This window comes from Trichogramma pretiosum, unplaced genomic scaffold (assembly GCF_000599845.2).
Source record: "Trichogramma pretiosum strain Unisexual culture from Peru unplaced genomic scaffold, Tpre_2.0 scaffold90, whole genome shotgun sequence".
Taxonomy (NCBI): domain Eukaryota; kingdom Metazoa; phylum Arthropoda; class Insecta; order Hymenoptera; family Trichogrammatidae; genus Trichogramma; species Trichogramma pretiosum.
Window position 1 is genome coordinate 381,579 of NW_019641031.1, and position 25,522 is coordinate 407,100.

Here is a 25,522-nt window from a genome sequence, read left to right on the forward strand (position 1 = left end):
AACAGCTCACTATGTATTTGAATGAACTCTTATTACCGAGTGTGTATACATGAGACTGTAAACATTGGCAAGTGTTATATGGGTTATGATTCGTCAGTCAGCTACTGTCAGTGGTCGTGTTTGATTGTTTGTGCATTATTGTTTTCTGTCAATTAGTTTGCTGTCAATCAGTTTTTCTGTCGCTTTTTCGTGTCAAGCAAGTGTGATTACAACTCGTTCCATTTTTTTCATTAAAAATAACAATCGACATGTCAGAAGTCGAGAAACAAAAGTCTCAAAGCCAAGAAGATGCCAGTAGTACAGATGTAGACGGAAACAAATCCGAAAAAATGTTTACATTAAAGAAATGGAACGCCGTGGCTATGTGGAGTTGGGACGTTGAATGCGATACGTGTGCGATCTGTAGGGTGCAAGTTATGGGTAGGTACAACAAAAAAATAGTAATCTTCATTTGGAACCTCGAGTTTCTTAATATTTCAAGCAATGATACTGACTTTAAACGATTATTATTTACAAATACGTTGTGTGCGAAATTTCTTTGATAGAACTCAATATCATATTTTGATACAACAAGTAGTAAACATTGGTAATGTTTATGTACAAACTGGTTGAAATTTTATGATGAGTAGTTTTCAATTGATTCTTTTCACTGGACTCATTATATTTTTGATGTTTTAGAAATTATAAATGTTAAGAAAAAATTTAATTTTTAACAATTTGCACATTTCAAGTGTGCACGTTATTTAGAGACACTATTTTAAAGATTGTATCAAGTTCAAAAGGGCATTTTATTGTTTCAATTAATTACTGTATAGACATGCAGCCCGTTTGGACGACAAGTAAGATAAGAAAAGCAATATATATTTAAAAAATGTTTCATTTTTTTATTCAAGGAATATTTTTGGTAGCATGAATACAAATTTATTGCAATTTATTAAAAGACGCATGAAGGTATCAAAATCATATTAATAATTGATGATTTTACATAACATTTGAGATAACACTATAAGTATAGCATTACTTTTTAATCAGCTACTACGTTTAAATCATACAGTCATAAATTAATCAAGTTCTTAACCTTTTTAGAGTTTTTCGTTGATGATTTCATCTTGCACATGTAAAAACATTTTTTATATGTTACACAGAGGTGAATCTTTTCTTTCTTTACAGTACTTTTCAAAATATTATTATTTATTATCCAAGTCTTTATGAGTATTAAAGTACAATTGTACTTTATGAAAAGACATGAAAATTGTTTTTATCAAATTGATTTCGTAATCTTGGATAGTATAAGTACTGTTGAAGAATCAATGAAAATGAATGGACACTTGTTTAATAATAGATGCATAAAATTGAACATTATTATATAAATACAATAAAATCTATCTAAACATAGGTATACTTATACACATATATATAAGATATACATGCATATAAACAAGAATCAATGGTTTTTGATAGAAAAATATAGGTGATTGCTTTTTCTTGCAAAGTTTCATTAAAAATATAGATTTTCAACATGTATAGTAATTCTATGCTATTCATATAATCAACTACATAAGGAATAGAAAACCTCTATTTTGGTTTTTTTCTTTAATGTACTAAAAATATTAATAAAAGTATTGTTTCAAATAAATGGATTTCGTTGAGTAAACAATACTTGTTGGAATCATTGAAATATATCACTTTGTTTAAATAGTTTAGGATGGATTTGGACTCGTGCAAAATTCATCCTTTGAGCTGTACAAGTCGAGCATTCCTCGATGCTAAAATTTCTATTCGCTAAGGAAAAATGTTAACTTTGATTTTCTCTATTTTAAAAAACTATACTAATCGCTTGCATGACAAATGCAAAGTTCTGCTAAGATGTATTTACATAAAAATCTATCTATCTACACTGAGAATATTCTAAAAGGATAAAAATAAACGCGTCAACGTGGTAGTCGTGCAGATTATCCGAACTATAGCGTAAGCTTAATATTGCTTGACTATATACAATTTGAAAGTAAGAAGAAAAGATGGATCAATTATTTTGATTATAATCCACAGCCCCGCAGATTCCAGATCAGCCATAGGCGTACATTTTTTTCGTTAATATACATAGTAGCGAACGTGATAATAGGTAGGTGACCTACGTCTATTACACATGTAGTCAACAATCAACAATCGTCGCGCGCGCAACGAACAAAAACGTAAACGTAAAATCGTGAAATTTGGGAATTTCGATCCGCACGCATTACTAACAAGCCATGGGCGTCGGCTTGATGTTGGCCACGGCGCTCATACGCCTGACGGGTCCGGTGAGTCCGCGCTCGATCTCCTCCAGCGATCTGCCGCTCGTCTCGGGCACGAAGCCGATCACGAAGATCAGGCCCAGCAGGCAGATGATCATGAACAGCCAGAAGGTGCCCTCCTGGCCGATCAGCGCCACGATGTTCATGAAGCACTTGGTCACGACGAACGTGCAGGTCCAGTTGAAGCTCGTCGCGACGCTCGCTGCGCTGCCGCGTATCTTGGCCGGCAGTATCTCGCCCATCATGAGCCAGGGTATCGGCCCGAAGCCCAGCGAGAAGCCGATCACGTAGACGACGAAGGAGGTCAGCGGCAGCCAGCCGATGGCCGACACGTCCATGTGGTGGTTCTTCATGAAGAAGAAGGCGCCGAGGCTCGCCAGCGAGACGATCATCGAGACGCTGCTCGTGTAGAGGAGGATCTTGCGGCCCAGCCGATCGATGAGGGTCGTCGCGACGAAGGTCGAGCCGAAGTTCACGATGCCGACGATGATGGTGCTGATGTTCGGGTCGAGCTTGCTGCCCGCGTCCTGCACAATTCACCCAATTTGCGTTTCAATCGCGGTCCGAACGAGATAACGAATATAATAGGAGATGTTATATGAGTTTTGTATACCTCAAAGATTTGCACGGTGTAAAAGATGACGGCGTTTATGCCGGACATCTGCTGGAAGAACATGAGGCCGAGCGAGATGAGCAGCGGCTTGAGATTCGTGTCCTTGAAGAGCTCGCCGAAGGGCCCCTGCTGCGAGCTCACCTGTCGCTCGGCCTCCACGTGCATCTTCTCCACGGTGGTCAGCTCCTCGCTCACGTCGGCCTGCTTGCCCCTGAGCCACTGCAGCGACTTGCGCGCGCGCTTCGTCTTGCCCTTGGATATGTACCAGCGCGGCGTCTCGGGGATGATGATCATGCAGAGGGCGAAGGGCACCGGCAGCAGAGCTCCCAGCAGCGCGAGCCGCCACCAGTCGAGATACATGCCAGCCGTGAAGCAGAGCAGTATGCCGATGTTGCCGAAGGCCGTGGGCAGCAGGCCGAGCGAGCCGCGCACCTCCGGCTGGATCGTCTCGCCGAGGTAGACGGGCAGCGAGAGCGAGATGACGCCCACGGCGAAGCCGCTGATCATGCGGCCGAGCAGGATCATCACGACGTTCACCGCCAGGCCGATCAGTAGCCAAGCTGTAGACGATAAAAAATGAATGATTAAATATATACAGATGCGTGCGGACTTGCGAAAGTCGGAAAAAAATCCCGAGTCACGAGTCGCGTGTATGGTGCATTATTTCAAAAGTGCGATATTTCTTACTTTTTATCGGCCATCGCTTAATGCGTTTATTTTCTTGTTGCGAACATGAAAATTTGTCACAGAGGGGACAAATCGCACTTTTATCAAGTTTTATGATGACAGCAAAGTTGAAAATTTTTTTCCGATCACGCACAAAAATTGTTTGTAAAGACGAACGTTTTTACGCCACCAGATTCAAAAATAAAAAGTGCTAGCTCAAAAACTCGTCGTTCACGGAGGGGACACTTTATTTTATTATTACAATTTTCGTGTGCAACTATTGTTATAGCGAAGATGCAATTAAGATTCGAATATTCTACGGGTAAAAATCGAGTACCTTAGTTCTGAATGATGACCCTCGTATAGTTAGAAAGGTCAAAATGACTGTCTAGCACGTTTATTACTGGTCCTTTATTTAAAATGATGTGAAATTTCACATAATTTAAGGACACATTTGTTATTTATGTACAATTGTTTTTAAACTATATAAGATGATGAGTGACGTAAAAAAACTTAAGAGCCTATGTACCACAATATTGCTGGATATTTGTAAAAATGTGTTTAATGAGTGAAAACAATCGATTCTGAATTCAGGACAGGTCACGGAGGGGACATTTTGCATGTTTATCCGGCTGGCAAATCAACGTGGTCGTGATTTATGCAAATTTTATAGTTCCGGAAGATAGAATTCTGTTAAATGAAACTTCTACCGACTTAGTTTTCATTTTTTCAAAGTTTTCTAATAGCTACGACAACAAGACATGTCATATCGCGCTTTTGAAATAATGCACCATATAATATACGAGTAACGAGTGCGAGCGTGTGCGATCGGCGAGCGTCTTGCTTACGTAAAAAAAAAAATACCTAAGAGACAATTGAGAAGAAGCGCGAGTTCTCACTCTCGTGATTTATGCGATGCGCCGCGCGGTTGCCTTCCGCAGTGGCCGAGCCGCCGTTAATTGAAAAAAGATCGAGTGATATACTTACAGAAAATGAAGGGAAAGGCCGTGAAGAGTATGGTGTTCCTTCGACCGATGTACTCGATGAGGGGTCCACCAGCGATGCCGCCGAATAGGGCGCTCAGTGGCATGAGCGAGCCGATCCATGAACCCTATAAGTTGTGTGTAACAATGCCAAAGGTCAATGTTGTTTTCCATTCGATAGATTCGATATAGTGCGCGAGGATGCACGTATTTTTTTTTTATTGCCAATGACAAGTACGCGACGATCGCAAAACCTTGGATGCGTCACCCACCGAGGCGACGTCGTCCCTGAAATTACGCGACTCGCGACCAAAACTCTCGTCCCTCGTATATAATATACGAAAACTTTCGCGGCTATCTCGCCGCTTCTTATTCGCGTTATCCTCTTCCGCTACGTATATCTGCGGATCCGCGGCGTTTAGAGTTTCTTTGGCACGCGTAGCGCGCGAAGACTTATGTACACACACAGTGGCACTATAGTAGTATAGTATCGCATGTTTACGACAATTGCGCAATAACTATTGACAGCTCGTCGATCTTTTGTCATATTTTATTCTATACGACTATAGTCTTTTTTCATAAATATCTATACAGACGATTTATCGATGATTTATGTTATTATTGCCCCGCGCGCCAAGTAAAAACACAACAACAAGCTCGGTACAAGCGCCGTGTATAATTGCATTATTGACTCGACATTCCACCGTCTCGGCCGCGCGTCTTTTAAGTTTTTTTTTTCGTAACCGTTTAATAATCCTCACGGGAGATCTCTAATCGCGTTGACCCGTATTATAACACACACGCGATCGCTATTTAATTAAAAACGCACACGGATAATTATGCCCGCGCGCGCGGCTGATAAGACGAGACGAGCCTCTCTCTCTACGCGAGACTAGCGTATATTACAATTATTTCGTTTATTAATGAAAATATGTCGTCTTGTACATGTCGTAAGCGTAAGCGTCGGAGATGGAGCCAGAGAGAGAGAGAGAGAGAAAAAAAAATCTCTCGCCAGCAACGATCGAGAGCAACAGTGTGTATTTTTCCAAACGAACTCGCGGCAGCAGTATTTTCCTGATTTTTTTTTTCTTTTATCCATCTCTGCCTCTATACGTAGCCGCGCGGTTCGGTAAATAAAGCAATAAATGAAAAAGAAAAAAAAATCAAAGATGCATATAACTAGCGCAGAAGTACACAGGCGCGGACGACGAGGCTGACGATGTTGCGCACGTACCACGTCGTGTGCGCGTACGTGCATATGTACGCGTGACATTCGATACGATTCAATATATAAAAGAGAGAGAGAGAGAGAGAGTGAGAAAAAAGACGCGTGTCGAATGTCAAAAAGTTGCTTCTCATATAGATTTTGTCGCGATCGGTCAAGAGACAAAGCCGGAAACGATGATTGCCTCGACAGGTACACGCGTTGTACTCGCGACTATATATTGTTTCGCTTACGCATGGATATACGATTTAATTCGAACGAACCCAATGAGCTCGAAAGCTGCCACAGTGGACAATTGAAACGCGTGACGCGTTTGTTACTCGCCGCAAGTTTTTTTTTTATACGTATATGTAGGGACACGCGGGGGGATCGGCTATTTTATTTATGCGCGCGAATCTCAGCGCCGAGCCTGCGCGGCTGGAGTGACGCGAATCGCTCTCTGCTCCATCTAATCAGCAGCAGCAGCAGCTTCTTCGTCTGCCTTCTCGTCTATATATACGTAATCTAAATCAATCGGCCGCGCGCGACATGTGCGCGTCCCATCGACAAACTATTGGCGTCGTCGACGTCGTCGTCGAAAAAGATCGATTCATCATTGCCAGCCAATTTTCTATGATTTAAATGGATATTTATCCTACGCGGACGCGAAAAGAGAAAGATACTACGCGCGTCTATTTCTGCAGATATATGCGGCAGCGAAAAAAAATACCAAACACGATCGCCGCGGTGCATAATTAATTATCGGTCAATGTGTATGTGCCCGCGCCGATCGTAAAGCTTCGGGACACGCAATTTTCCAACTTGTCACCGTAAATTCTTTCGCCTCTTTTTTCCTTCGTTCGCGGGCCGATTTATCGGCGCTCCACCGCGACTCGTAACGTTCGTCGCTGCTGCTGCTGCTGCTGCTGACTCAATCGAGCCGCGCTCGGCAATGAAAAAAATCCAGAAAAGATGCGTGCGTCGCATCGGTAATAATTTTTCGTCCACGTATAGTCGCGCGACTCGATTCGAAGCGATACAATTTAAAGCTAAATAAATATATGTAATAATGCGAGTTACTTACGGTTTCCTCGTCGACGCGGAAGCTGGTGATGTTTTCGTTCTTCATGGTCGTCAAAGCCGGCGACGTGTAGGACGAGGCGAAGCCAACCACCATGGAGCCCAGCGAGACCGAGAAAGCCGCTAGTACCTGTAAAAAGTAGAAACAAGCCAAAATTGAAATTCGCCCACTTTTTATTTCACGAGCCGCTAAGTATATCAAGAGCGTCGCAACGAGTCCAATCGAATTTTTATTACTATTAGCCTCGATACCGTGTGCTTTCGTGCGATTTTACGTGTTTGCGTAGTACCTGCGAAAAGGTGCACTTGGCTACCGGTGCATTTCCCGGCACTTCGATGTTCACGTGGGTATCGGCTCGCATCAAAATCTTCATGTTGGCTGATTTTTATTATCTTCTAACACTTGTGAAAAGACGACGCACTCGATAGGGGTGTTCGAGAAATCAAAAATAACAAAAGCGGATACGATATGCAGCGCAGGCTAGGTCGAGATGCGTGCTTGCGAGAGGTCGAGCGTGCACAGCATCGGTGACTCGTTGACGTCGCGCGCGCGCACACACACGCACTACTAACTGTGGCTCAGAGAGCACACGAGAGCTGACGCGCGAAACGGGGGGGTCGTGGGTTGGGAGCCGATCGATCGATCCTCGATATATACTCGACGATACGCGTGCGTGCGGGATGGAAAAGTTACGGATGCGCGCGTGTGTAAAGATGCACGCGAGCGGCACGTCGTTGCTTTGGCGCGAGCTCCTCGAGCGACGGTGTCTTTTATACACAGGATTCTCGAAAAATCCCACTCCACCACTGCTAGTGCCACTGCTTGCAAGTTGGCCTTTTCTCGCCCGTGTTGCTGGCTACTCCTACTCTGGGCCAAGATGGATGTACGCGTTAACTTGTGTTATTATATACGAGCAACGCGGAGAACGGTAGCTAAGTTCGACGGTTACGCGCAGACAACACACATATTATACGTGCGAGACGAGCAAACATCGGCGCGTAATATAATGTGCAGCACAATTGCACAGTGGCCCGATCCTCCTCCTCCTCCTGTTTTCTCCTTCCTATACTTGTGTGTCCAGAGAGCGCATGTCTAATTCGAGATTGTGTGCGTGTCCTGTATCGCACGCACATACACATACGCAAACGTATACGAGAGTTTGTTTTTCAGCCGGGCGATGTTGCGCTTTTCTTCTCGCGCCCACGCGCGGCAAACTATATAGCTATATACACACGCGGTTGGTATATAGACGGAAAAGCAACCCGCTCCTCCGTCGGGCGAGACTAGAGCCGATACGACGTGTCTCGAGGGCAAGCGCGATCCACGTGATGATGCTGCTGCTGCTGCTGCTTCTCGCGCCACTTCCGAACCCGCATCTTATATCGACTATTGCATGGATTGAAATATTGCTACTACCGAGAGCGAGAGAGAGAGAAAAGAAAAGAAAATTCGCCGATGCATGCATTGTGCAGCTCGACGATATAACTCACTTTCTCTCTCACTCTCGCTCTTTCTTTTCACGACCTTGAATCTTTCAGAAGCTCTTGCGGCCAATGCTATATAGCGTAGTAGTGGTTGCTGTTTTTGTCGTCGTCGTCGTCGCTCGTTGGGTGCTCGTCGGGGTCAACTTTGGAAATTCCGTGCAAGGTCGTCCGCCCGCCCACATGCCCGATCTCGCGCGCGCGGCGACAAATTCATAACGATACGCGCGCGCGCGCGATCATTATCAATGCTATTGATCGACGCAGATGATGTCTGAATGTGCCGCAATTGTATCGATAATTTTTTTTTTCTTTTTTTTTTCATTTCTATTGTCGCGCTCTCGGCACCTAATTTGCACTATCGATAGATATAACTCTCACAGAACACTAGTGGTACACGGAGCTCACCTGTGCTTTCAAGTTTAGCAGACGCCTTGGCCAAAACGATGACGATAGTCGCATTGTGGTGGTGGCCTGTATACATGTATACAATTGTGCCAGATCGGAAACTGGCTCCGAGCATAATTATATTCGCGCGTTTAGCCCGAGGCATCGATGTTACCGATATTGTGTAAGAGATCGGAGAAATTATATCAAACGACAACAACAAAAAAAACGAGGCAGCTAATTTTACAGCTGCCTTTGAATCAACACATGTGCCGACCAGACCGAATCGATGCGCTATCGATTGCGCGAGACCTCTATCGAGATCTCATCATTATCTCTGCAGTTTTTTTTTTCTATTGCGTAAACGAGAGTGCGACGCCTCGCGAACACGAAAATTTTTATCAATTCGCTCGATCGAGGTGAAAAGCGACGTTTCGCACACGTCTGGCTCTATCCCACTCTTCGATTCATATATCTCGTTTCTAAATTGCAACCTTGATACATTTTTCATTCGTTCGCGGATCATCGGTATATAATAATGTATACGATACGCGACGTATTACGACGAGAGCAGCCGCGCGCGAGTACTTTTCCGCCCGAGAATTCATTTTTCTTCTTTTTATTTATCAAATTTCATAACAATGCGGTTACGCATTGACTCGGTTCGCGCGCTATGCACAAACGAACGTATTTTATATATGTAACGTACGTGTGTGTATTGAGATAATAATTACGAATGTGACCGTTTCCGAGAGCTTCTTTGAGAACGAGAGACGCGTATCTCTTTTTGCAAATATCATTTGCACGCGGTGCATATGCATTTTTGCGCGGAACTCGCGTGACCGCCGTCGCACACGTATGTAACGAGATTCGAAAATTTGACAATGTATATTGTCAAAAACAATGTATATTGTACAAAAACCACTACTTATCATTGAAAAGAAACTACGCAAAATAATTGGCATTCAACAAGAAGACAGTGACAGCCCTTTGGGAATTAGAAAGTTGTTTATGTGGAAATCATTAATCAGGCAATATGGTCACCTACAATCTGAGTATAGTATGAGTTCTTCGAATACCAGAAATAGGAGTCTGCAGCTACCGCTGCATTCAACGGAGATGGGCCACAGAACGTACAAATACGTCGCTATCAAGTGCTTCAATGAGCTACCTGTGATGCTTAAGAATGAAGATTGTGTGAAATCGCTCAAAGTAAAGTTAAAAAGAGAAATACATAAACTTACTTCGTGGCTTTGAATTTGAATTGTAATATATCTATGATCTAGTCACATATTTGTTATTGTTCAATGTTGATATATTGATTGATTATTAGTTGTAAGTGCCGTCCTGCGCACGGGCGTTTGCCCCCTGCAGGCCTTTGTAAAAAAAAGGAAGGTAAATAAATAAATAAATAAATATTTTATAACGAATCTGATCGAAGAAAAAAAAATTGCACAGGTAGTAGCTTGCGCAATCGTTAACGTTATTAATACATATATACCATTTATAAAGAGAGGTAAACAAAAATCAATTAATGGCGATCCACGTACTGCAGGCATTCCAATTACGATACGATTTTATACGAAAATCCGGATCCGCGCGCTGCAGAGTCGAGGCATCGTGTCACGTCGCGCGGCGAGCCACAAAACGACGACGACGACGAGCATATTATAATTGAAAAGGAGCGCGAGACGAGGAGCGCGAGAAAGAAAAAAATAACACCGGAGTGCCATCTATCTTATCTGGCCTATTACACAAAAGAAGTGTGATATAAGCGTCATTGTCCGGTTAATATTCGTCGAAATTACGCAACGGCGACCGTCTTCTCTCAGCCTTTATGATAAGTTAATTTTGCGGATACGAGTATATGCATTCTTAAATTAGACATTGGCCTCTATGCATCTCATAATAATAGAAGTGGATCAGCTGTAAAGGAGGAATCGCGCGAGAAAGACACACAAGTGGCATAAAAGAGAAGAAGAAGAAGGGAGGGGAGTCGCGAGTGGAGCGAATCGAGTCCGATCGCACGTACGTCTGCTCTACTGCTGCTGCTGTGGTGGAGATGAGCAGCTGAGCCGAGCTCGCGGCAGCTACTCGTGTACTTATCGATGAATCGTTCGTCATTTTGAAAAATGGTATTGCACTATTTGCATCAGTTTCTTTCGCGTATACTTTGCCGTGCAATTTTCGCTACGCGATCGCGCCAAATCTCATCCTTGAACGCGATAAAATCAGCACAATTAGTTCAATGACGGTCGTAATGCATGGCTTAACTATGCTGGTAATTTAGAAATCTGCGTTGGGACTCGGCGACTGCGTATGCAACGCGCCCGATATACTTTTTTTTTTTTTTTTTGTACTCGGCACCGCGCGCGCTTACCTGCGTCCAAAAGTACGAGGTCCGTTTCTCCTTCTCGAACTGCGTTATGCCCTTGGTCAGCCTCATGGCCGCCTTCGGGTCCTTAAAGTCCTGCGACTCCATGAGTATTCTCGTGTCGGAGCTCGCGACCTCGTCTCGCCTCAGCAGCGGATCGACGACCTGCTTGTAATCGATCTCGCGATGATGATCCTTCCTCAGCGGATCGTAAATTTTCGAGCCATCGATCAGCACCGCCAGCTGCTGATGATTGTTTCGCAGATTTTCCGCGTAATAGTGTGGCTTATCGGCCGCGATCTCATCGGTTGTTCCTTCGACTGGTGCGATCGAGTTCAGGACGTCCAAGTCGTCGTCGACGTAACTCAAGCCCGCTTGGCTCGTGAAGGGGCTGACGTTCGTCAAAAGAGTCGAGTTCGAGGCGCAGTCTTGGACCAGGCTCGAGCTACCCCCTTGGCTCCTCGTGATCTGCGGTACCCTCGTGTAGTACTTCGGAAGTATGGATCGCTCCTGTAAAACATTGCAACATTTCACGTTTTATCAATTTCGTTTTCATCTTATAGACCGTATACGTAAAACATCGTTCAGTTTTGCTACGTATATAATACACATATAAAACACATCGAAATTCTAAATGAGAACCGAAATTCGGCAAAATCTCAAAGCTACGTAAATGAAAAACGATAAGCGACCTAATTTTTCAGTCTTGCGATTCGGATTATCTCGGGTAATACATCATCGTCGATGCGTCATTGAGAGATGCTGGATCGAGCTAGCGATTTCCGGACGAGACGCGATAACAATCCGATTGCTCGTCTCACATGTTTCTATTGTGAAAGCAACGAGTTCGGTCAATTTTTGTGCAATGCTATCGATTCTTTAGCGGAAAACCCGATTTGACTTTTCAGTTCAATAAAATTAAACTCTTTGAAGAAAAAAATATTACCTTCGAAGGTGCTTGAGATTTTGAATTAAACATGGCAATATTAAACGAAAATACAAAAGTTGAAGTTTAAAATGATTTATAACATTTTTTAATCAGCATAAAACATTTACATTTTCAAAGGCGATTGAATATTTATAGAAGTAAATTTTGATAAGCCGTCATTATACATTCAGAAAATTACATTTCATAAAATTGCACGATTTTCAAAACTTTACTTAAAATAACTGCTCGAAACTATGATTGAACCATTATTACACTGTGTTTGTACATTAAGGTGATGCTTTGACCACAATTTTTACCGACCAAGCACAGAAAATGTTTTTCCAGGCTGATTTTCGAAAAACGACTCTGTGTAGCCGTCCGTATTGTTGCTGAGAACAACTGCGACAAATTTTAGCCAATTTCATCGGATAGTTTTCCCGGAAAACAGGATCAAAATTTTTTATCCTGCAAACAGTAATCAAAAATTTCGATCCAGTTTTCCAGAAAAACTACCAGATAAAATTGGCTGAAATTTGGTGCAGTTATTCACAACTGGAGGGCTCCACAGAGCCGTTTTTCGAAAATCGGTCTAGTAAAAAAGTTATCTAAATGTACACTTTTAATGCTCGGTAGGTCAAAATCGAGGCTTGGGCATCAACTTAAGCTTAAGTGTAATTTTAAAAATAATTAATTTCATACCTTTGAAATCGAATAGGCCACAATATCACTATGTTAGAAAAAAACAATAACTTACACAAAAAAATCGAAATTCGCGCAAAAAAGCTCGAGCAATCTCAAGTTTTTTTCGTAAAACCAATCGAACGATCGACGGAGGTAAGGAAATTGCAAAACAAAACCAACGGGAAAGAAAAAAAAGGGTTAACGTCACTCACCCACACACATGTCCAGTAGAATCGAACGAGATTTTAGAGACTTGCAGGCGAAAGTTATACTATTTATACGAAACAATTTATCAGTTTTGTGTTTACCGAAAGGGGCAGAATATGCCAACCAATGAGCGATTGAGACTTTGTGGCGCGCAAAAGCACAGCATCTCATTAATTTAGTCTCTCAAGATTCTCAAGTCATCTCGCCTTTTTCTCGCGTATAATGCGCGATAACCCCTTGGCCCCTTTTTGCCAAGCGAGCGTTGTTATTTAATCGTTCGGCTTCTATCTCTATCTCTCTTCCTCTCTAGTAAAAACTATAATCTTAGAAAAATTGCGGAATATATTTTGATTCTCACGTAGAATAAAAGAAAAAGAAAGGGATTTTTAATATTCCGCAATATTCAATAATTTGAGAATGACTTTGTTTACATCGTGTATTTCGGGAAAAACCGTATCGATAGATGCGCGAAAAAAAAGCACCATCTTTTTTGCATGGATTTTGTACGTATCTTTGGCTGAGCGCAACAAAATTGATCATTCTAAACTCAGAGATAAAAACGCACCATTAAGTTTTTGCGCTGGGGCGACGATGCATTCAATGATTCAAGTTCCCTCCACGGACATGTATAAAGCACAACATTGTACATCATGCGTTGAAAGCATGCAAATTTAATGACGTATTTGTTTACATGCGAACATCCCTCTCATTAGCATTTATTTGTGCATAAAACAATATCATGCACAGTGCAATCAATGCAAGCACATATGTTCTATCTACGAGCGATATTCTAAGTTAAAAGTGACGGTGCTCTAAAAAAACAATTGTCAAATACGGACAATTTCGATAACATATTGTAGAAAATTTTCATGCTAATCGGTACACGAGAACTATCGGATAAATCTGAAAAGTTCAAGTTTGAATTTTGATATTGTTCGATCGTTACGCACATGCTCATCATAATAATAACAGTGCGGATACTGCCCGAGTAGGTATAGCAAACCGCTCGACACGCGAGTCAGTCGCGTTGCTCGTCCGCCAGGCACGATGCTCGTCGAATAGTGATATTATACTCGAGCGTCGCTCGCGATTGTTTTTTTATATACTCAACTGTGGCCGATTGTATTCAAACGAGACTGCACACACGTTTTTTCGCGCTTTTTAAACGCATTTTTGAGGCTCGTTTTATGACGTAGAAAAATTTGCAATCAAAGTAACGTGCATTATACGGTTCGATTGTGTCGTGAATTTGAAAGATTTTACTCATTGGCAATGACATCCTGGATAATTTTGACTATCTTATAGACACACACCCTTTCTAAGCATCGCGCCAGCATATTTAGGGTATACAAGTTCAACGGCGAAAAACAAAAGTAAAACAACAACAAAAAAGCTGTTAGGTGTACACAAGGTAGACAACGTCGATAGGATATAGATCCCTTCCACCCTCCTCTCTGTAGTACTCATCATACATGCCAGTAAACGAGCCTATATACAGGAGAGCTTTGGCGACGACGCGCGCGAGTTCTAAAATTAACTCCGCGCGGGCTGATGAAGTGCGTTCGTTCGTAGCACAGGCGCATTCTCAGTGGCGCTCGCACGCGACCGACTCGCTTTCGGTTATTTTCCATTGATACGTATATATATGCGGATTTTACGCTGGCTACATTACGTATACCTGCCTATATATTACAGCCAATCGATATATAGCATGCGTGTGCGTGCGCGCCTCTCGGAACGTTGAACTTAATCATTGTCTCAACGTGCATCGCTACTGCATGCTCATTTTCAGAACATTCAAAGTGTCTCGTGTGCTATACACCGAGTAAAGGAAAAATAAAATTCAACTGCATGCGCCTAATTGTACGTGCGATGTGGATCTTTTAGTCTATACCTATTATTGCGCGCGTCGATCGTGATAATTCTTCGAGAGATGTCCCGTTGTCGAATCCATGGTGCCCAGGTGGTGGTAGCGTTACTTTGCTCGAGAGCTGCGTACGCGCGCAACCGCGCCATCACCTATGTATCATCGTAAAACACGAGACAAAAAAGAAAGCATGATAAGCCAACGAGTCGTTTCCTCTGTAGGCCCGTAAAAGCTCCTGTTGTAGTTCATACTCGGTACACATACTACGATTCCGACCGATCGATCGATGCGTATCGAGCGATAAAGCTCCACTAATCTCTCTCGCGTAATCGCCGTGCGAACAGTAAAAAAAACCACAACAAACAAAAAATCACAGCGGAAATCTAATTGCGTTGTCACCGAGCGATAGAGAGACCTTTTAGCTCGCCTCACACGTGTTTATTTTTATATGCATTTTCGCTCGAAAAGTCAAGTTCCGGCTGTGCGTAGTAGTAGCTCCGACTCAGGTGATCCGGTACGATGATTTATACCTTCTGTCGCGTAATGGATCATAATAATAATTATAATAATAATAAGATAATACGCGCGCGTAGCTCTGGAGAGACTTGGTTCACGGCCATCGACTCGTCAGTGCAGCCACTATGTATACGTTGTTCATCGGGTTGGCGAACGATTTCGCAGTTTTTATTTTTAACCAGCTCGAGAGCTATCTGGTGCAGAGAGGAAAAGAAAAGAAAAAAAAGGAAAGACGGCGTAGAGGAAAGAATTTACACACGCTATATCGCACATTTTTCAAATTGTCTTCAGGAGGATACGCACCGACTTTTACCGACTCTGTCGGAGTATGGGAATTTTCCAACCGTTTACAGTTAATACACCGCATATATATGAGTTTCCACGTTGAGTTTGTAATTTTAAATCTTATTTTTTTTTCTTAAGCAGCAGCCGCCGCTAAAAACCTGTTCACGCTGTCTTTTCGATCGCGACTCGACGAGCCGGCTCGTGTATCGTACACGATCCCTTCGACCAATCCACGCGCCTTTTGTTTCTTCCTGGTTGGACTTGTAGCCTTTATTTTCCATGAGTTTTTTTTTGTTAGTACCTTATACACACAATTGCCAACGAGTGCTGTATATCGCACAAAGTCTCGGCTCGTCCAAAACCGCTGGAAAAATTTCAATTCGCGAACTTTGAAATTGACCTTCATCCAAGTCGGATAGAACAGCTGCCAAACGAATCCAGCCTGTATAGCCTATTCCTATCGATTGTATCTCTTTCGCGAGGCGCCAAAGTTCGGCTACTTTAACTTCCATTGAAACGAGAAGAAGACGTTACGGAAAAAGAAAGGAGGTCCGAGACTCGCTGATCGTGTTATATACAGAACTTTCCAGAAGTCGAATGTCAGACCCGCGTGTATTTATATTAACACGTATAGGCATCGTCGTTGCGAGCTGACGGTGCGAGAAAAAAATGTGCGCCATTCGCGTTCGTTGTTGACGCTTCCGAAATTTGGCCGCGCGCTTTAATAATAATAATAATAATAATAAATTCGATGCGGCTCGATCGAATGGAAACAACCGATTCAGCGGCTTTGCGCGCGCGAGGCAATTGGCCGGCTCGCGTTTCGATAATTGACAAACCGCATACGTACCGTGGCCCTTTTTATTGAAATTAAAAAAAAAAAAACATAAAGGAGCTGCGGATCGCAACGTAGCGAATGCAGAAAATATAAGCCGTGAAACGAGTTCGAGTCGGGATCGGTGCATCCGCAGTCGATCGATCGATAATGTTCTAGACCCATCTAGAAGCGTTCGCTCTTGTCCGTTCATCGAAATGGATGGTTAAGGAAGGTTTGATTTTGCTCCGCAAATCGTTTACCCGAACGGGATGAATCTTCGAATCGACAGTCGGTGGCGCTAACCAAATTATAAAGTAATAAACTCAACTGACGCAATCGATAATGGCTTCGTGAAAAAAAGCCAAAAGAGTATGATAGAAAGCGTTAGATGCACGTAGGAGGGCCATGTCCGATCGTTTCAAAGGCTGAGCGATCCAAAAAATCCGTTGAAACTACTTTTTAAATAATTTTTTAGTAAAAGAAACTTCTTGCGGGACTCTTATTTTTTTTTTATTGGACACAAATCAAAGATGCAATTTATAGGTGCAATTGTATCATGCCAATTTCTTATCAATTATCTCTCGCAACCGGTGGCAATGTATAAGCTCCGCTAATAGCTTGGCTCATAAGCTAATCACTCATATTATTTGCCGGCATTTGAATTTTCGATTAGACCGCAAGTTCTATGTTTTGAATTATGCAATGTAAATATACAAGCTCGAATCTCTTTGCCGCGTGCCAATCACAATTTAGTATTATTCGGGCGCTATTTCGATCAATCGCGTAATACACCATCGAACTCGAGCGTCATAGCCTACGGAGGAAAAAAAATATTCCTCTCGTCGATTTGAAGTTCAATGCGATACCTCTGCGTTTTGCTGTTGTTTATTGTACATCGTTCGAAAATATTGATTGCACTCGTTACACACATGAAATGTATAGTTCGATGACGGAGGCGTGATTTATCGTGAGCTTTTTATTGAAAATGAAAAATAAGAAGGAAACGAGAGAACTGGAAATTTTTTCGAAAAAATCGCACTCTGTAGTTATTGAATGACACTTATCCTATCGATCGTTAAAAACGAAACGAGACAACCTCGTGACATTGCGAACATTCATATCGATATGTCTCGTAATATTATCAAGCATAAAAAGAATAGAAAATTATACTTATATGTCGATTGATAATTACCTTTGATTTGCCCATCGAAGCAAGGCACAGAGGCCACGGCTGCATGATTTGCCGCCTGTTCTGGTTCGAGTTAGCCATGGCTTATATTATTTGTATAACGAATAAATGCGAGAGCGTGTGTAAATGTCAGTCGATCCGAGCGAACGGCGACGATCCCCCGGACAATAAAGGGCTGTCTCTGTTTTGGCCGATGATGACTCGAGGTATTTAAATGGATCGTGGCTCAACACGTGTGCTCTCTCTCAGCTGCTGCAAGGGCTGCCGTCTTTATCGGCCTGGAATTGCATATAACGTGCACACGGCTGTGTGCTGCTCGTGTCGTGCAGCGCGCAGCGACGTTGGTGTTGTTGCCTTCTGGAGGTTCGAGCGCCAACTGCCGGCGTCCGGCCTGCAACCGAGTCGTTCGTATACACTTTCTCACTCTCTCTCTCTTTCTGTTTCCGTCTTGTGCTTTTATTTGCGATTAGCGACGTCTGCTATATATATATATGTTGTATATACACAAGCGATGATGACCGCCGGTGCGAATATCGAGATAGCGCAGCAGCAGCAGCTTTATTTCTGGACTGTTTGCATCGGACACCTCGTGTACGTCGGAGGACGCGCACACGCGAGAGAGACACTCGCGATTGCGATAATAATCGTCGGCCTACGTTTGTGTATATCCCGATTACGTATATATTGTAATATGCCGGTAACTAGCGGATCGATTTGGCAGATTCTCGGACTGCTCTTGTGTGCAGTTGTCACTACGAAAAAACAGCAATAAAAACCGATCGCGCAGAAAAAATGTCGATAAATGTCAATCGATGTTGCACTGTCTTGTTTCGGAAATCGGAGGCGCGCGTGCGGGCGTGCTTTCGACGCTTCCAAGTCTCGATCGTTAATCGGTTCGTGCGCGGCCCGGCTCTTGACTTTTATAATATTGCAAGGCGCGTGGCTGCGTCGTCGCTTTATATATAAAGGAAAGAGAGAGAGAGAGAGAGAGACGTCGAGGGGAGGGTACACTGCCCACGGCGTGCACTGTGTTGGGGCGACGACGACGACGACGACAGCGACGGCGGAGACGTCTTTCTCTCTCTCTCTCAAGCTCATTCACTCACTCGATCAATGTCTCGCTGTCTGCGTCTGTTGATACTGCGACGATGTACCTATTAGTTATACGCGCGAATTTCTATATACGAAGGTAGTAGGGATCGATGCTACTGCTGCTGCTGCGGGATAAAATCTCGCCATCGCGACCCGTTTCCTCTTTTGCCGCAATCACTATATATTCCGTACTTCACTGTATACCATAGTCGAAGCTTTTCATCGGGGTCGCTGCATACTGCATCTAGGAAGTCGTGTCCTTCGAAGAAGCTGGAGCCTGCACCTGCACTTTCTGCACACTGCCTCCTCTAGCACGGAGATTCGCGCGAGCACTCGCGCGCATACGTGGGACACGAAATTAATCGATCCCGCAGGTCCTACCTGCGCGATATAGGCTGCAAATACTGCGCGCGTATACGTGCAATGTGGAAGAGGGGTAGAAGGGCAACAAGTGCTCTCGCGCCAACAGCTGGGCTGGATCGAGACTCGCATGCGCCGACTCGACAGCTCCTCTTTACTTCCCCTTTTTGCCTTTTTTCGGTTCAAGTTCAGACCATGGAAAGTTTCTGTTTATCTCTTTCTCTTTCGTTTCGCATAGGCGTACGAGTCTAAAGACGTATCGCAAACCAAATTGCGCGCGCGCGCGCTCAAGTAGATAATATACGACTCTCGTGCATTTCACCGGGCTGCTCTCTTATCCGCATCAATTGGCAATTGTCCCCCCGGACGCCGCGCCTGAAAAAAAAGTAAAGTCGTTCATGGTGTGAAACGATGACTTGATACAACGACACGTTTGAATCGGATCTAATGATGCAATTGCTAAATATAGAATTAATCGAGATCTTATACCGAGCTCTCGGTTTCCGCCGCTCCTTATGCACGCCAAGTGTAATCACGCCCGAGATGAATTGAAAAAGTATATCGGAATCACGTTGAATTCGTCCGTGTACCACTGCTCTGCGTCGCGCGCTCGACATCGATGCAAAACGTGAGAGCGGCGTGCTTTTTGTTGATCGGTTTGTGCATTCGATGCAACACTTTTACGATGCCTCTCTCTAATCGAGGGATTACGATTTTCTCGCTACTGCTCCAGAAAGATCATCGCGCGCGCACGCGACGAATCGCGTGAGCTTTATGGCAGGTGCGAATGTGACACTAGCGTTGTGCGCACTAAACTTAATCTTTCTTATCTGTATACGAGTATTACGCATTAGCGAGTCCTAGCCTTACTGCGACAATTCTGCGATTCTCCAAAACACTCGGGCGTGTCCGCAAAGGCCACGTGCATACAGAATCGTATTCCCATGATCTCGTGACCAGTTTTTTGCCTTTCAGTATTTATGTCATTTAAAAAAAAAAAAAAGATGAGAAAAATAACGATTCCATGACGACCCGATAAGGTGGCAGAGACCCACAATGTCTCAATTGTGGGCAAAAACTATAATCTCGAGCGCGCGCGCAAGTGCGTTAAACGTGTGCGCCAATGCTAGTGCTGCTATAGTATATAGTGGCCGATGAAAAACGGGCTTTCAGAGTCAAGGTCTCTCTCTGCATCGGAAAAGAAGGAGGGTGTATACGCGAGCACGTGAGTGTCGCGCTTACATTAATTAGCGCACTCGACGTTAACGAGCCAATGTACTTTGCTTTTTACGCATCCGAATGATTTTTTTTCGGAATAGATGCGCAATCCTACATACGTGACCAAGTTTCAATGCCCGCGGAGAAAACTTGTGTAGAGTTTCGATCGCACCAAGCCCATTTCTTATCGATATTTTACTCCTATAATATGTAAAATTGACTGGTTAAAGACAAAAATTCTTGTGAGAATTTTTTTTTATTTTGGATCGAACACAAATTGAAGAATAAAAACCAATCTAGATGCCACTTGTAAGTGCAATTGTATCATGTAAATTCTTATCAGTAGTTATCTTCTCGCAATCGATGTAATATAAGACTCACTGGTAGCTTGACTTACGAGCTATGTCTCATAATCGCAGATTTACTCGTTACATTATTTGCCGGCATTTAAATTTTACGATTAGAGAACAAGATTGATGCTACTCTGAATTACGCAATGCAAATACACACACTTGATCCTTTGCAGAGCAAGTTGCAAATCTGAATAATTGGTTCGTAACGCTAATGGCCTATATGGCTTAGTACACGGTTGAACTCAAATATAGCGGGAGAGAAAAAATTCCTTTCATTAACAAATTGGTTATAATGGGGAGTCGAAGTTGATGCAAATTTTTTTTAAAAAAATTTCATATATTTTCCTTACAAAATTCAATGAACAAAGTGGAGCCATTCAAAAATTACTATTACGTTAAACGTACGCACGCACGTTATACGTACGCGAGGTGCAAAGGCGCAGAATGTAGACGTAATAAAGTAAATGCGCCAATAACTGCCATCTTGGATTGTTTAAGCTGAAAAATGTTAATACTGAAATAGAACTTTTCGTGTATGAGTTTTTCTAATAAACGTAATAATAGTCAATATGAAATTTGACATTTTCCACTATTGCGATCTTGATGTCTCCATGAACTTGGCATACGTTTTCCTGTCTATAAGTTTCATCTTTGAAATGAGGGTCAATTAATTGAACAAAATACAAAAGTCAATGATTTTTTTCAGAATAATTTTATTTATAATTGTGCTTAGTTCAATTTAATTATAAACGTATAAAAAAAGTATAATTCAAACATGTACGAAGTAATGATTAACTTTCGAGGCATTTGTAATCGTAAAATTAATTTAAATGAACATTTTAACAACTACAACAATAATAGTAATAACAGTGATAATAATGATAATAATAAATAATAATTGCACGATTTTGCTGGTGCGAGGCACAATCGGAGCGAAACATGTACAGCTTAACTCTAGTATGCAGTAAACGTATCGAATTTTTGCCGAAGGTCCTATACCATGAGACACTTCATTGGCAACTTCATGACAATATTTATAATTTAATATTTGTACAAATTTTCATTGGTGCTAGTACTAGGCTCGTATATATGGAAGACCGAGAAATTTCTGAACCTTCGCTCGATCTACAGTTCAAAGGCGCGCGCGCGAGTCCATTGTCCACTGTGACAATCGCACACAATAATGTCGTACATGTGCACTTGTATACATATACACACTTTCCAACGAATCAAAATACATAACAATTAAGTTAGTTGAGGAATACGAGAAGAAAAGAAGCTTCTCGAGGGAAAGATTCGATGAGGCGCGTTACAACGCGTTTATGCGTACATAGTATTAATTAAGGCCATTAACATTTTTATTGCCTCGGTGCATTTCCATTCGTCTTATAGTGGGGTTTAATCGGATCGAATCGCGATTTTTCAATCGATCGCAAGCGCCGTGTGCGCCTTCTCTTTTGTATTATACGCATATATTCTATATCAAACTGCTGCGCTCGGGCGGAACAATTGAGAAGAATCTCGAAATGGAAAGATCCCATGTTACTTCGAGGCGCATTGATGGATCTCGAAGAGACAATAAATCATTCATCAGCGACAATTGACAATGACAGTCCTTAGGGGGGGCATATACAATAGAGCCGAGATATATATACACAAGACGATTGTCCGGGACACGCGCTAAGATCGGTTGAAAGGATCCTCGTGCGCAATAGATTAGTATACAAGCGCGATGTGTGTTGAGCGCCAAATTGGCGCTAATAGCGCGATTACTAATTTACAGGCCGTTTACGTACGCAAACCATTGATACCCATATACGCAGACGTATTTTGAGGAATAGGAGATAGCGGATAATGGAAATGTACCGGCTACAAACGCGAGTTTCGATACAATCATAATGTGCTACTTAGCCCTATCCTTCGACCGGTTGGTGTAATCGATCTTTTCGACACGAATTATATTGCTAATATATTTCAAAGCACAGTCCGGATAGTCTATGCATTTCGATGCTCTAAGATTCGACTATGAAAACAGGCAAAAATCCGTATTCGCGGTTTCCGTATTCGCGATTTTTCGTATTCGCGGTTCGCTCATTTGATACCCAATTTCAGTATTCGCGGTTTTAAAGGTTATTTATTTTCGCGTGTGTAATATTTTCGGAAAATTTTTTTAAATTTGTTTTAAAAAATGGCTCCACAATTGCGAAACGTGCCCGAGAAGAAACGTGGTAAAAAAGTATTAAATTTTGCCGAAAAAATCAAAATCCTACATGCATTGGCCACTGGCTAGAAAATTGCTTTTGTCGCAAGAAGAAAAAGAGCTGTTCGATTTAATAACGTCGAGTCAAGCTTTTAGGGTCGAAGAATTCGAGAGTATAGTGCAAAATTCAGCAGATGAGGAAATGGTTGAAGATGTAGATCCAGAACCCGTACTTACTTCCAAAATGATCAGGAATATTTTAGCAGACGCAGAATGTCTTATTGAAAAAGCATTAACTTATGATCCTACCATGTCTCGGAGTCTTCAGTTTAAACAAGATATTGAAAAATCATTACAGTGCTATAAGAATTTGTACAAAGATTTATTGCGCAGAGCAAAGCAACAAAGCTTAACTCAATATTATTCTAAATTACATCATAAATTTGATTTTCAAAGAAAAAATTTTTTTTCTAATATGCATACATGAAAATTTTAGTTGAGCAAGGAACCGAACCCCCCTTTTTCCATAAGAGCAATGTTTCCGTATTCGCGGTACTTTTTTGGAACAGAACCCCCGCGAATACGGAGGTTAGCCTGTATTAATGTCTCGTTCAACAAATTTTCTCTTTTTTTTCTTCTATCTTTCATATTAATTGACATTTTTCTATACGCTTTTAACTATTTTTAGACTCTTTCGTTGCCAATGCTCACGAGCAGCAACGCGGACGAGTCAATGTCAATCATGCACCGCTTCGATCCGAAGATATAACTATACTCTGCGGATTATTACATACGATTTTCTTCTCGTTTTTCCACCTAAGAAAAATAATTAGCCGATAATTCCTAGACATTAGAATAGCGCGTGATTGTTACACGCGCTAGCTGCTGCGATTAGAATACAATATATATGTTGGCGTGATTTAATTTTTCTCACACGTTTTTTCCTTATTTCTCTCTGTTTCAGACGCTTGCTTGAGATGTCAAGCTGACAGCAAAAAAGATTTTTACGGCAAGCAGGACTGCGTGGTCGTCTGGGGCGAGTGCAATCATTCGTTCCATTATTGCTGCATGTCGCTCTGGGTCAAGCAAAACAATAGGTGTCCACTCTGCCAGCAGGAGTGGTCCATTCAGAGAATGGGCAAGTGAATGGGCTACGACGACGACGACGATGCAGCACTCCCATCGTCGATCTTGACGTACCACGACTACTGTTACCACCGCGGGCCCAATATCGATTGCCTGAATTTGTGTAAACGATCTCCCGTAAATTTTAATAAGAACTGACAAAGTGTACGAATCCGCTATAGATTCAATTTTTAAGTAAAGATCTATGCCCTTGTGATCTACTATTTTCACCGATAAATTAATGAAATAAATTTTTTATAACGCTATCGTTAATCTATTTATTCCTTTCCCTTTCTTACTTGCTGGTATTCGCGAGGTTGCATCATGCTCCCCTTCGCGCCAAGATTTTTTCGTTTCTTAAAAAAAGACGCGCCGAGTCTCGATGCATATTACGCGTCTGGGTTAAACCGCATTGTCTTGCCATGTATATCGGCGCCAATATAGAAGGATTAAAAGCTTAATAATTGATTATACGAGTTAAATATTGCCCATACACCGTTGCAAAGCAGGTATATATAATATTGATTGCATACATGTATGATACTTGACGAGCAAGAAAAAAAAGGGGGAAGGAGAGAGAGAGAGAGAGAGAGAAGGCGGAACAGCGCCGTGTTAACGTCTTAAGCCCGATCGTGTACGTAGGCGATTTTATATATACGTATATATGTATAATACGATATATTTACGTCACTTGGAGGCTCGACTCGACGCTTAGCCAATCGTGTGGCGTCGTCGAAGGCACTTTTCCTCGTCGTCTCACTGTGACTTATTCTTTCACACACACACGCTCGCGCATACACACGCGTATACACACACTACATACGCGTAAGTCGATTTGTTTGCTTTTTTCTTGCTTTTTTTTTTTATTATCATCAGCCGCGTTCGAGTCGTCGAGCATTCGAAGAATGCTGAAAACGAATCGGCTCGTTGCGTCAGCCCAAAACTGTATACACGTTCACGCATGGGTATCCTGACTTTGCTTTTATTTTTACATTTTTTGACAAAATGGCTTTTTAGCCTTTTTTTCGTTGAAAAAAAAGCTGCGCTGTTTGCATCAACTGCTTACAGGTTTGTACTCGCTTTTGGACTGAATTACTTTTGGATGAAAAAAAAAAAAAACAAAACGAATTTACTTGAATTTTATGCAACGAATGATTATTAAAGCCCATTTTGATCCTATTAAGTTTAGCAAGTGTGTGTGTGTGTGTGTGTGTGTGTGTACTGCGTGCGAGAGACACGTCAACGTGTTGCAATTTGCACTTTCACCGTGTGGATCGTTGCCGCGCGCATTTACTAAAATGGTGCAACGAACTGTCCTCGCCCGATACGCGCGCGAGCCGCTTTTTTCGTAGCTATTTTTGGCGCAAAGGCATTATTTACAACAATGTTCATTGTGTGTTCATCGACGATGGCTCATTGCGTTGCATCATTTGATCCGAGTTGCGCGCGGGGGTGTATAACGCGCGTCTGCGAGCGCGGAATGAACGTGTGAACGAAAAAATCACGAGATCGGGAGGAAATATCTTGAGTCCTTTTTTTCTCTCTGCCTGCAGTAAGTGATAGTTACTTATATTATACTCCAATCCAGATGGAAATTTGGG

The 25,522-nt window shown here is 42.4% G+C and overlaps 2 protein-coding genes across 3 annotated transcripts; one reads left to right on the forward strand and one right to left on the reverse strand.

The window, feature by feature from the left end:
* The first annotated feature begins 95 nt into the window (after nucleotides 1-95).
* On the forward strand, nucleotides 96-24,187 carry LOC106657641 (RING-box protein 2). Its single transcript, XM_014379251.2, has 2 exons — nucleotides 96-420; nucleotides 23,761-24,187. The coding sequence occupies exons 1-2, from the start codon at nucleotides 249-251 to the stop codon at nucleotides 23,940-23,942; spliced, it is 354 nt and encodes a 117-aa protein (XP_014234737.1). The 5' UTR covers nucleotides 96-248; the 3' UTR covers nucleotides 23,943-24,187.
* LOC106657640 (facilitated trehalose transporter Tret1-like) lies at nucleotides 860-18,495 on the reverse strand. 2 transcript variants are annotated; one of them, XM_014379249.2, is made up of 6 exons: nucleotides 17,577-18,495; nucleotides 11,090-11,593; nucleotides 6,845-6,970; nucleotides 4,561-4,684; nucleotides 2,908-3,467; nucleotides 860-2,821 (listed from the first exon to the last, which is right to left on the reverse strand). In XM_014379249.2, the coding sequence occupies exons 1-6, from the start codon at nucleotides 17,652-17,654 to the stop codon at nucleotides 2,240-2,242; spliced, it is 1,974 nt and encodes a 657-aa protein (XP_014234735.1). In that variant the 5' UTR covers nucleotides 17,655-18,495; the 3' UTR covers nucleotides 860-2,239. The 2 variants fall into 2 exon arrangements, with proteins under 2 accessions (XP_014234735.1, XP_014234736.1); XM_014379250.2 differs by lacking the exons at nucleotides 11,090-11,593; nucleotides 17,577-18,495 and adding an exon at nucleotides 7,131-10,152.
* Nucleotides 24,188-25,522: the final 1,335 nt, after the last annotated feature.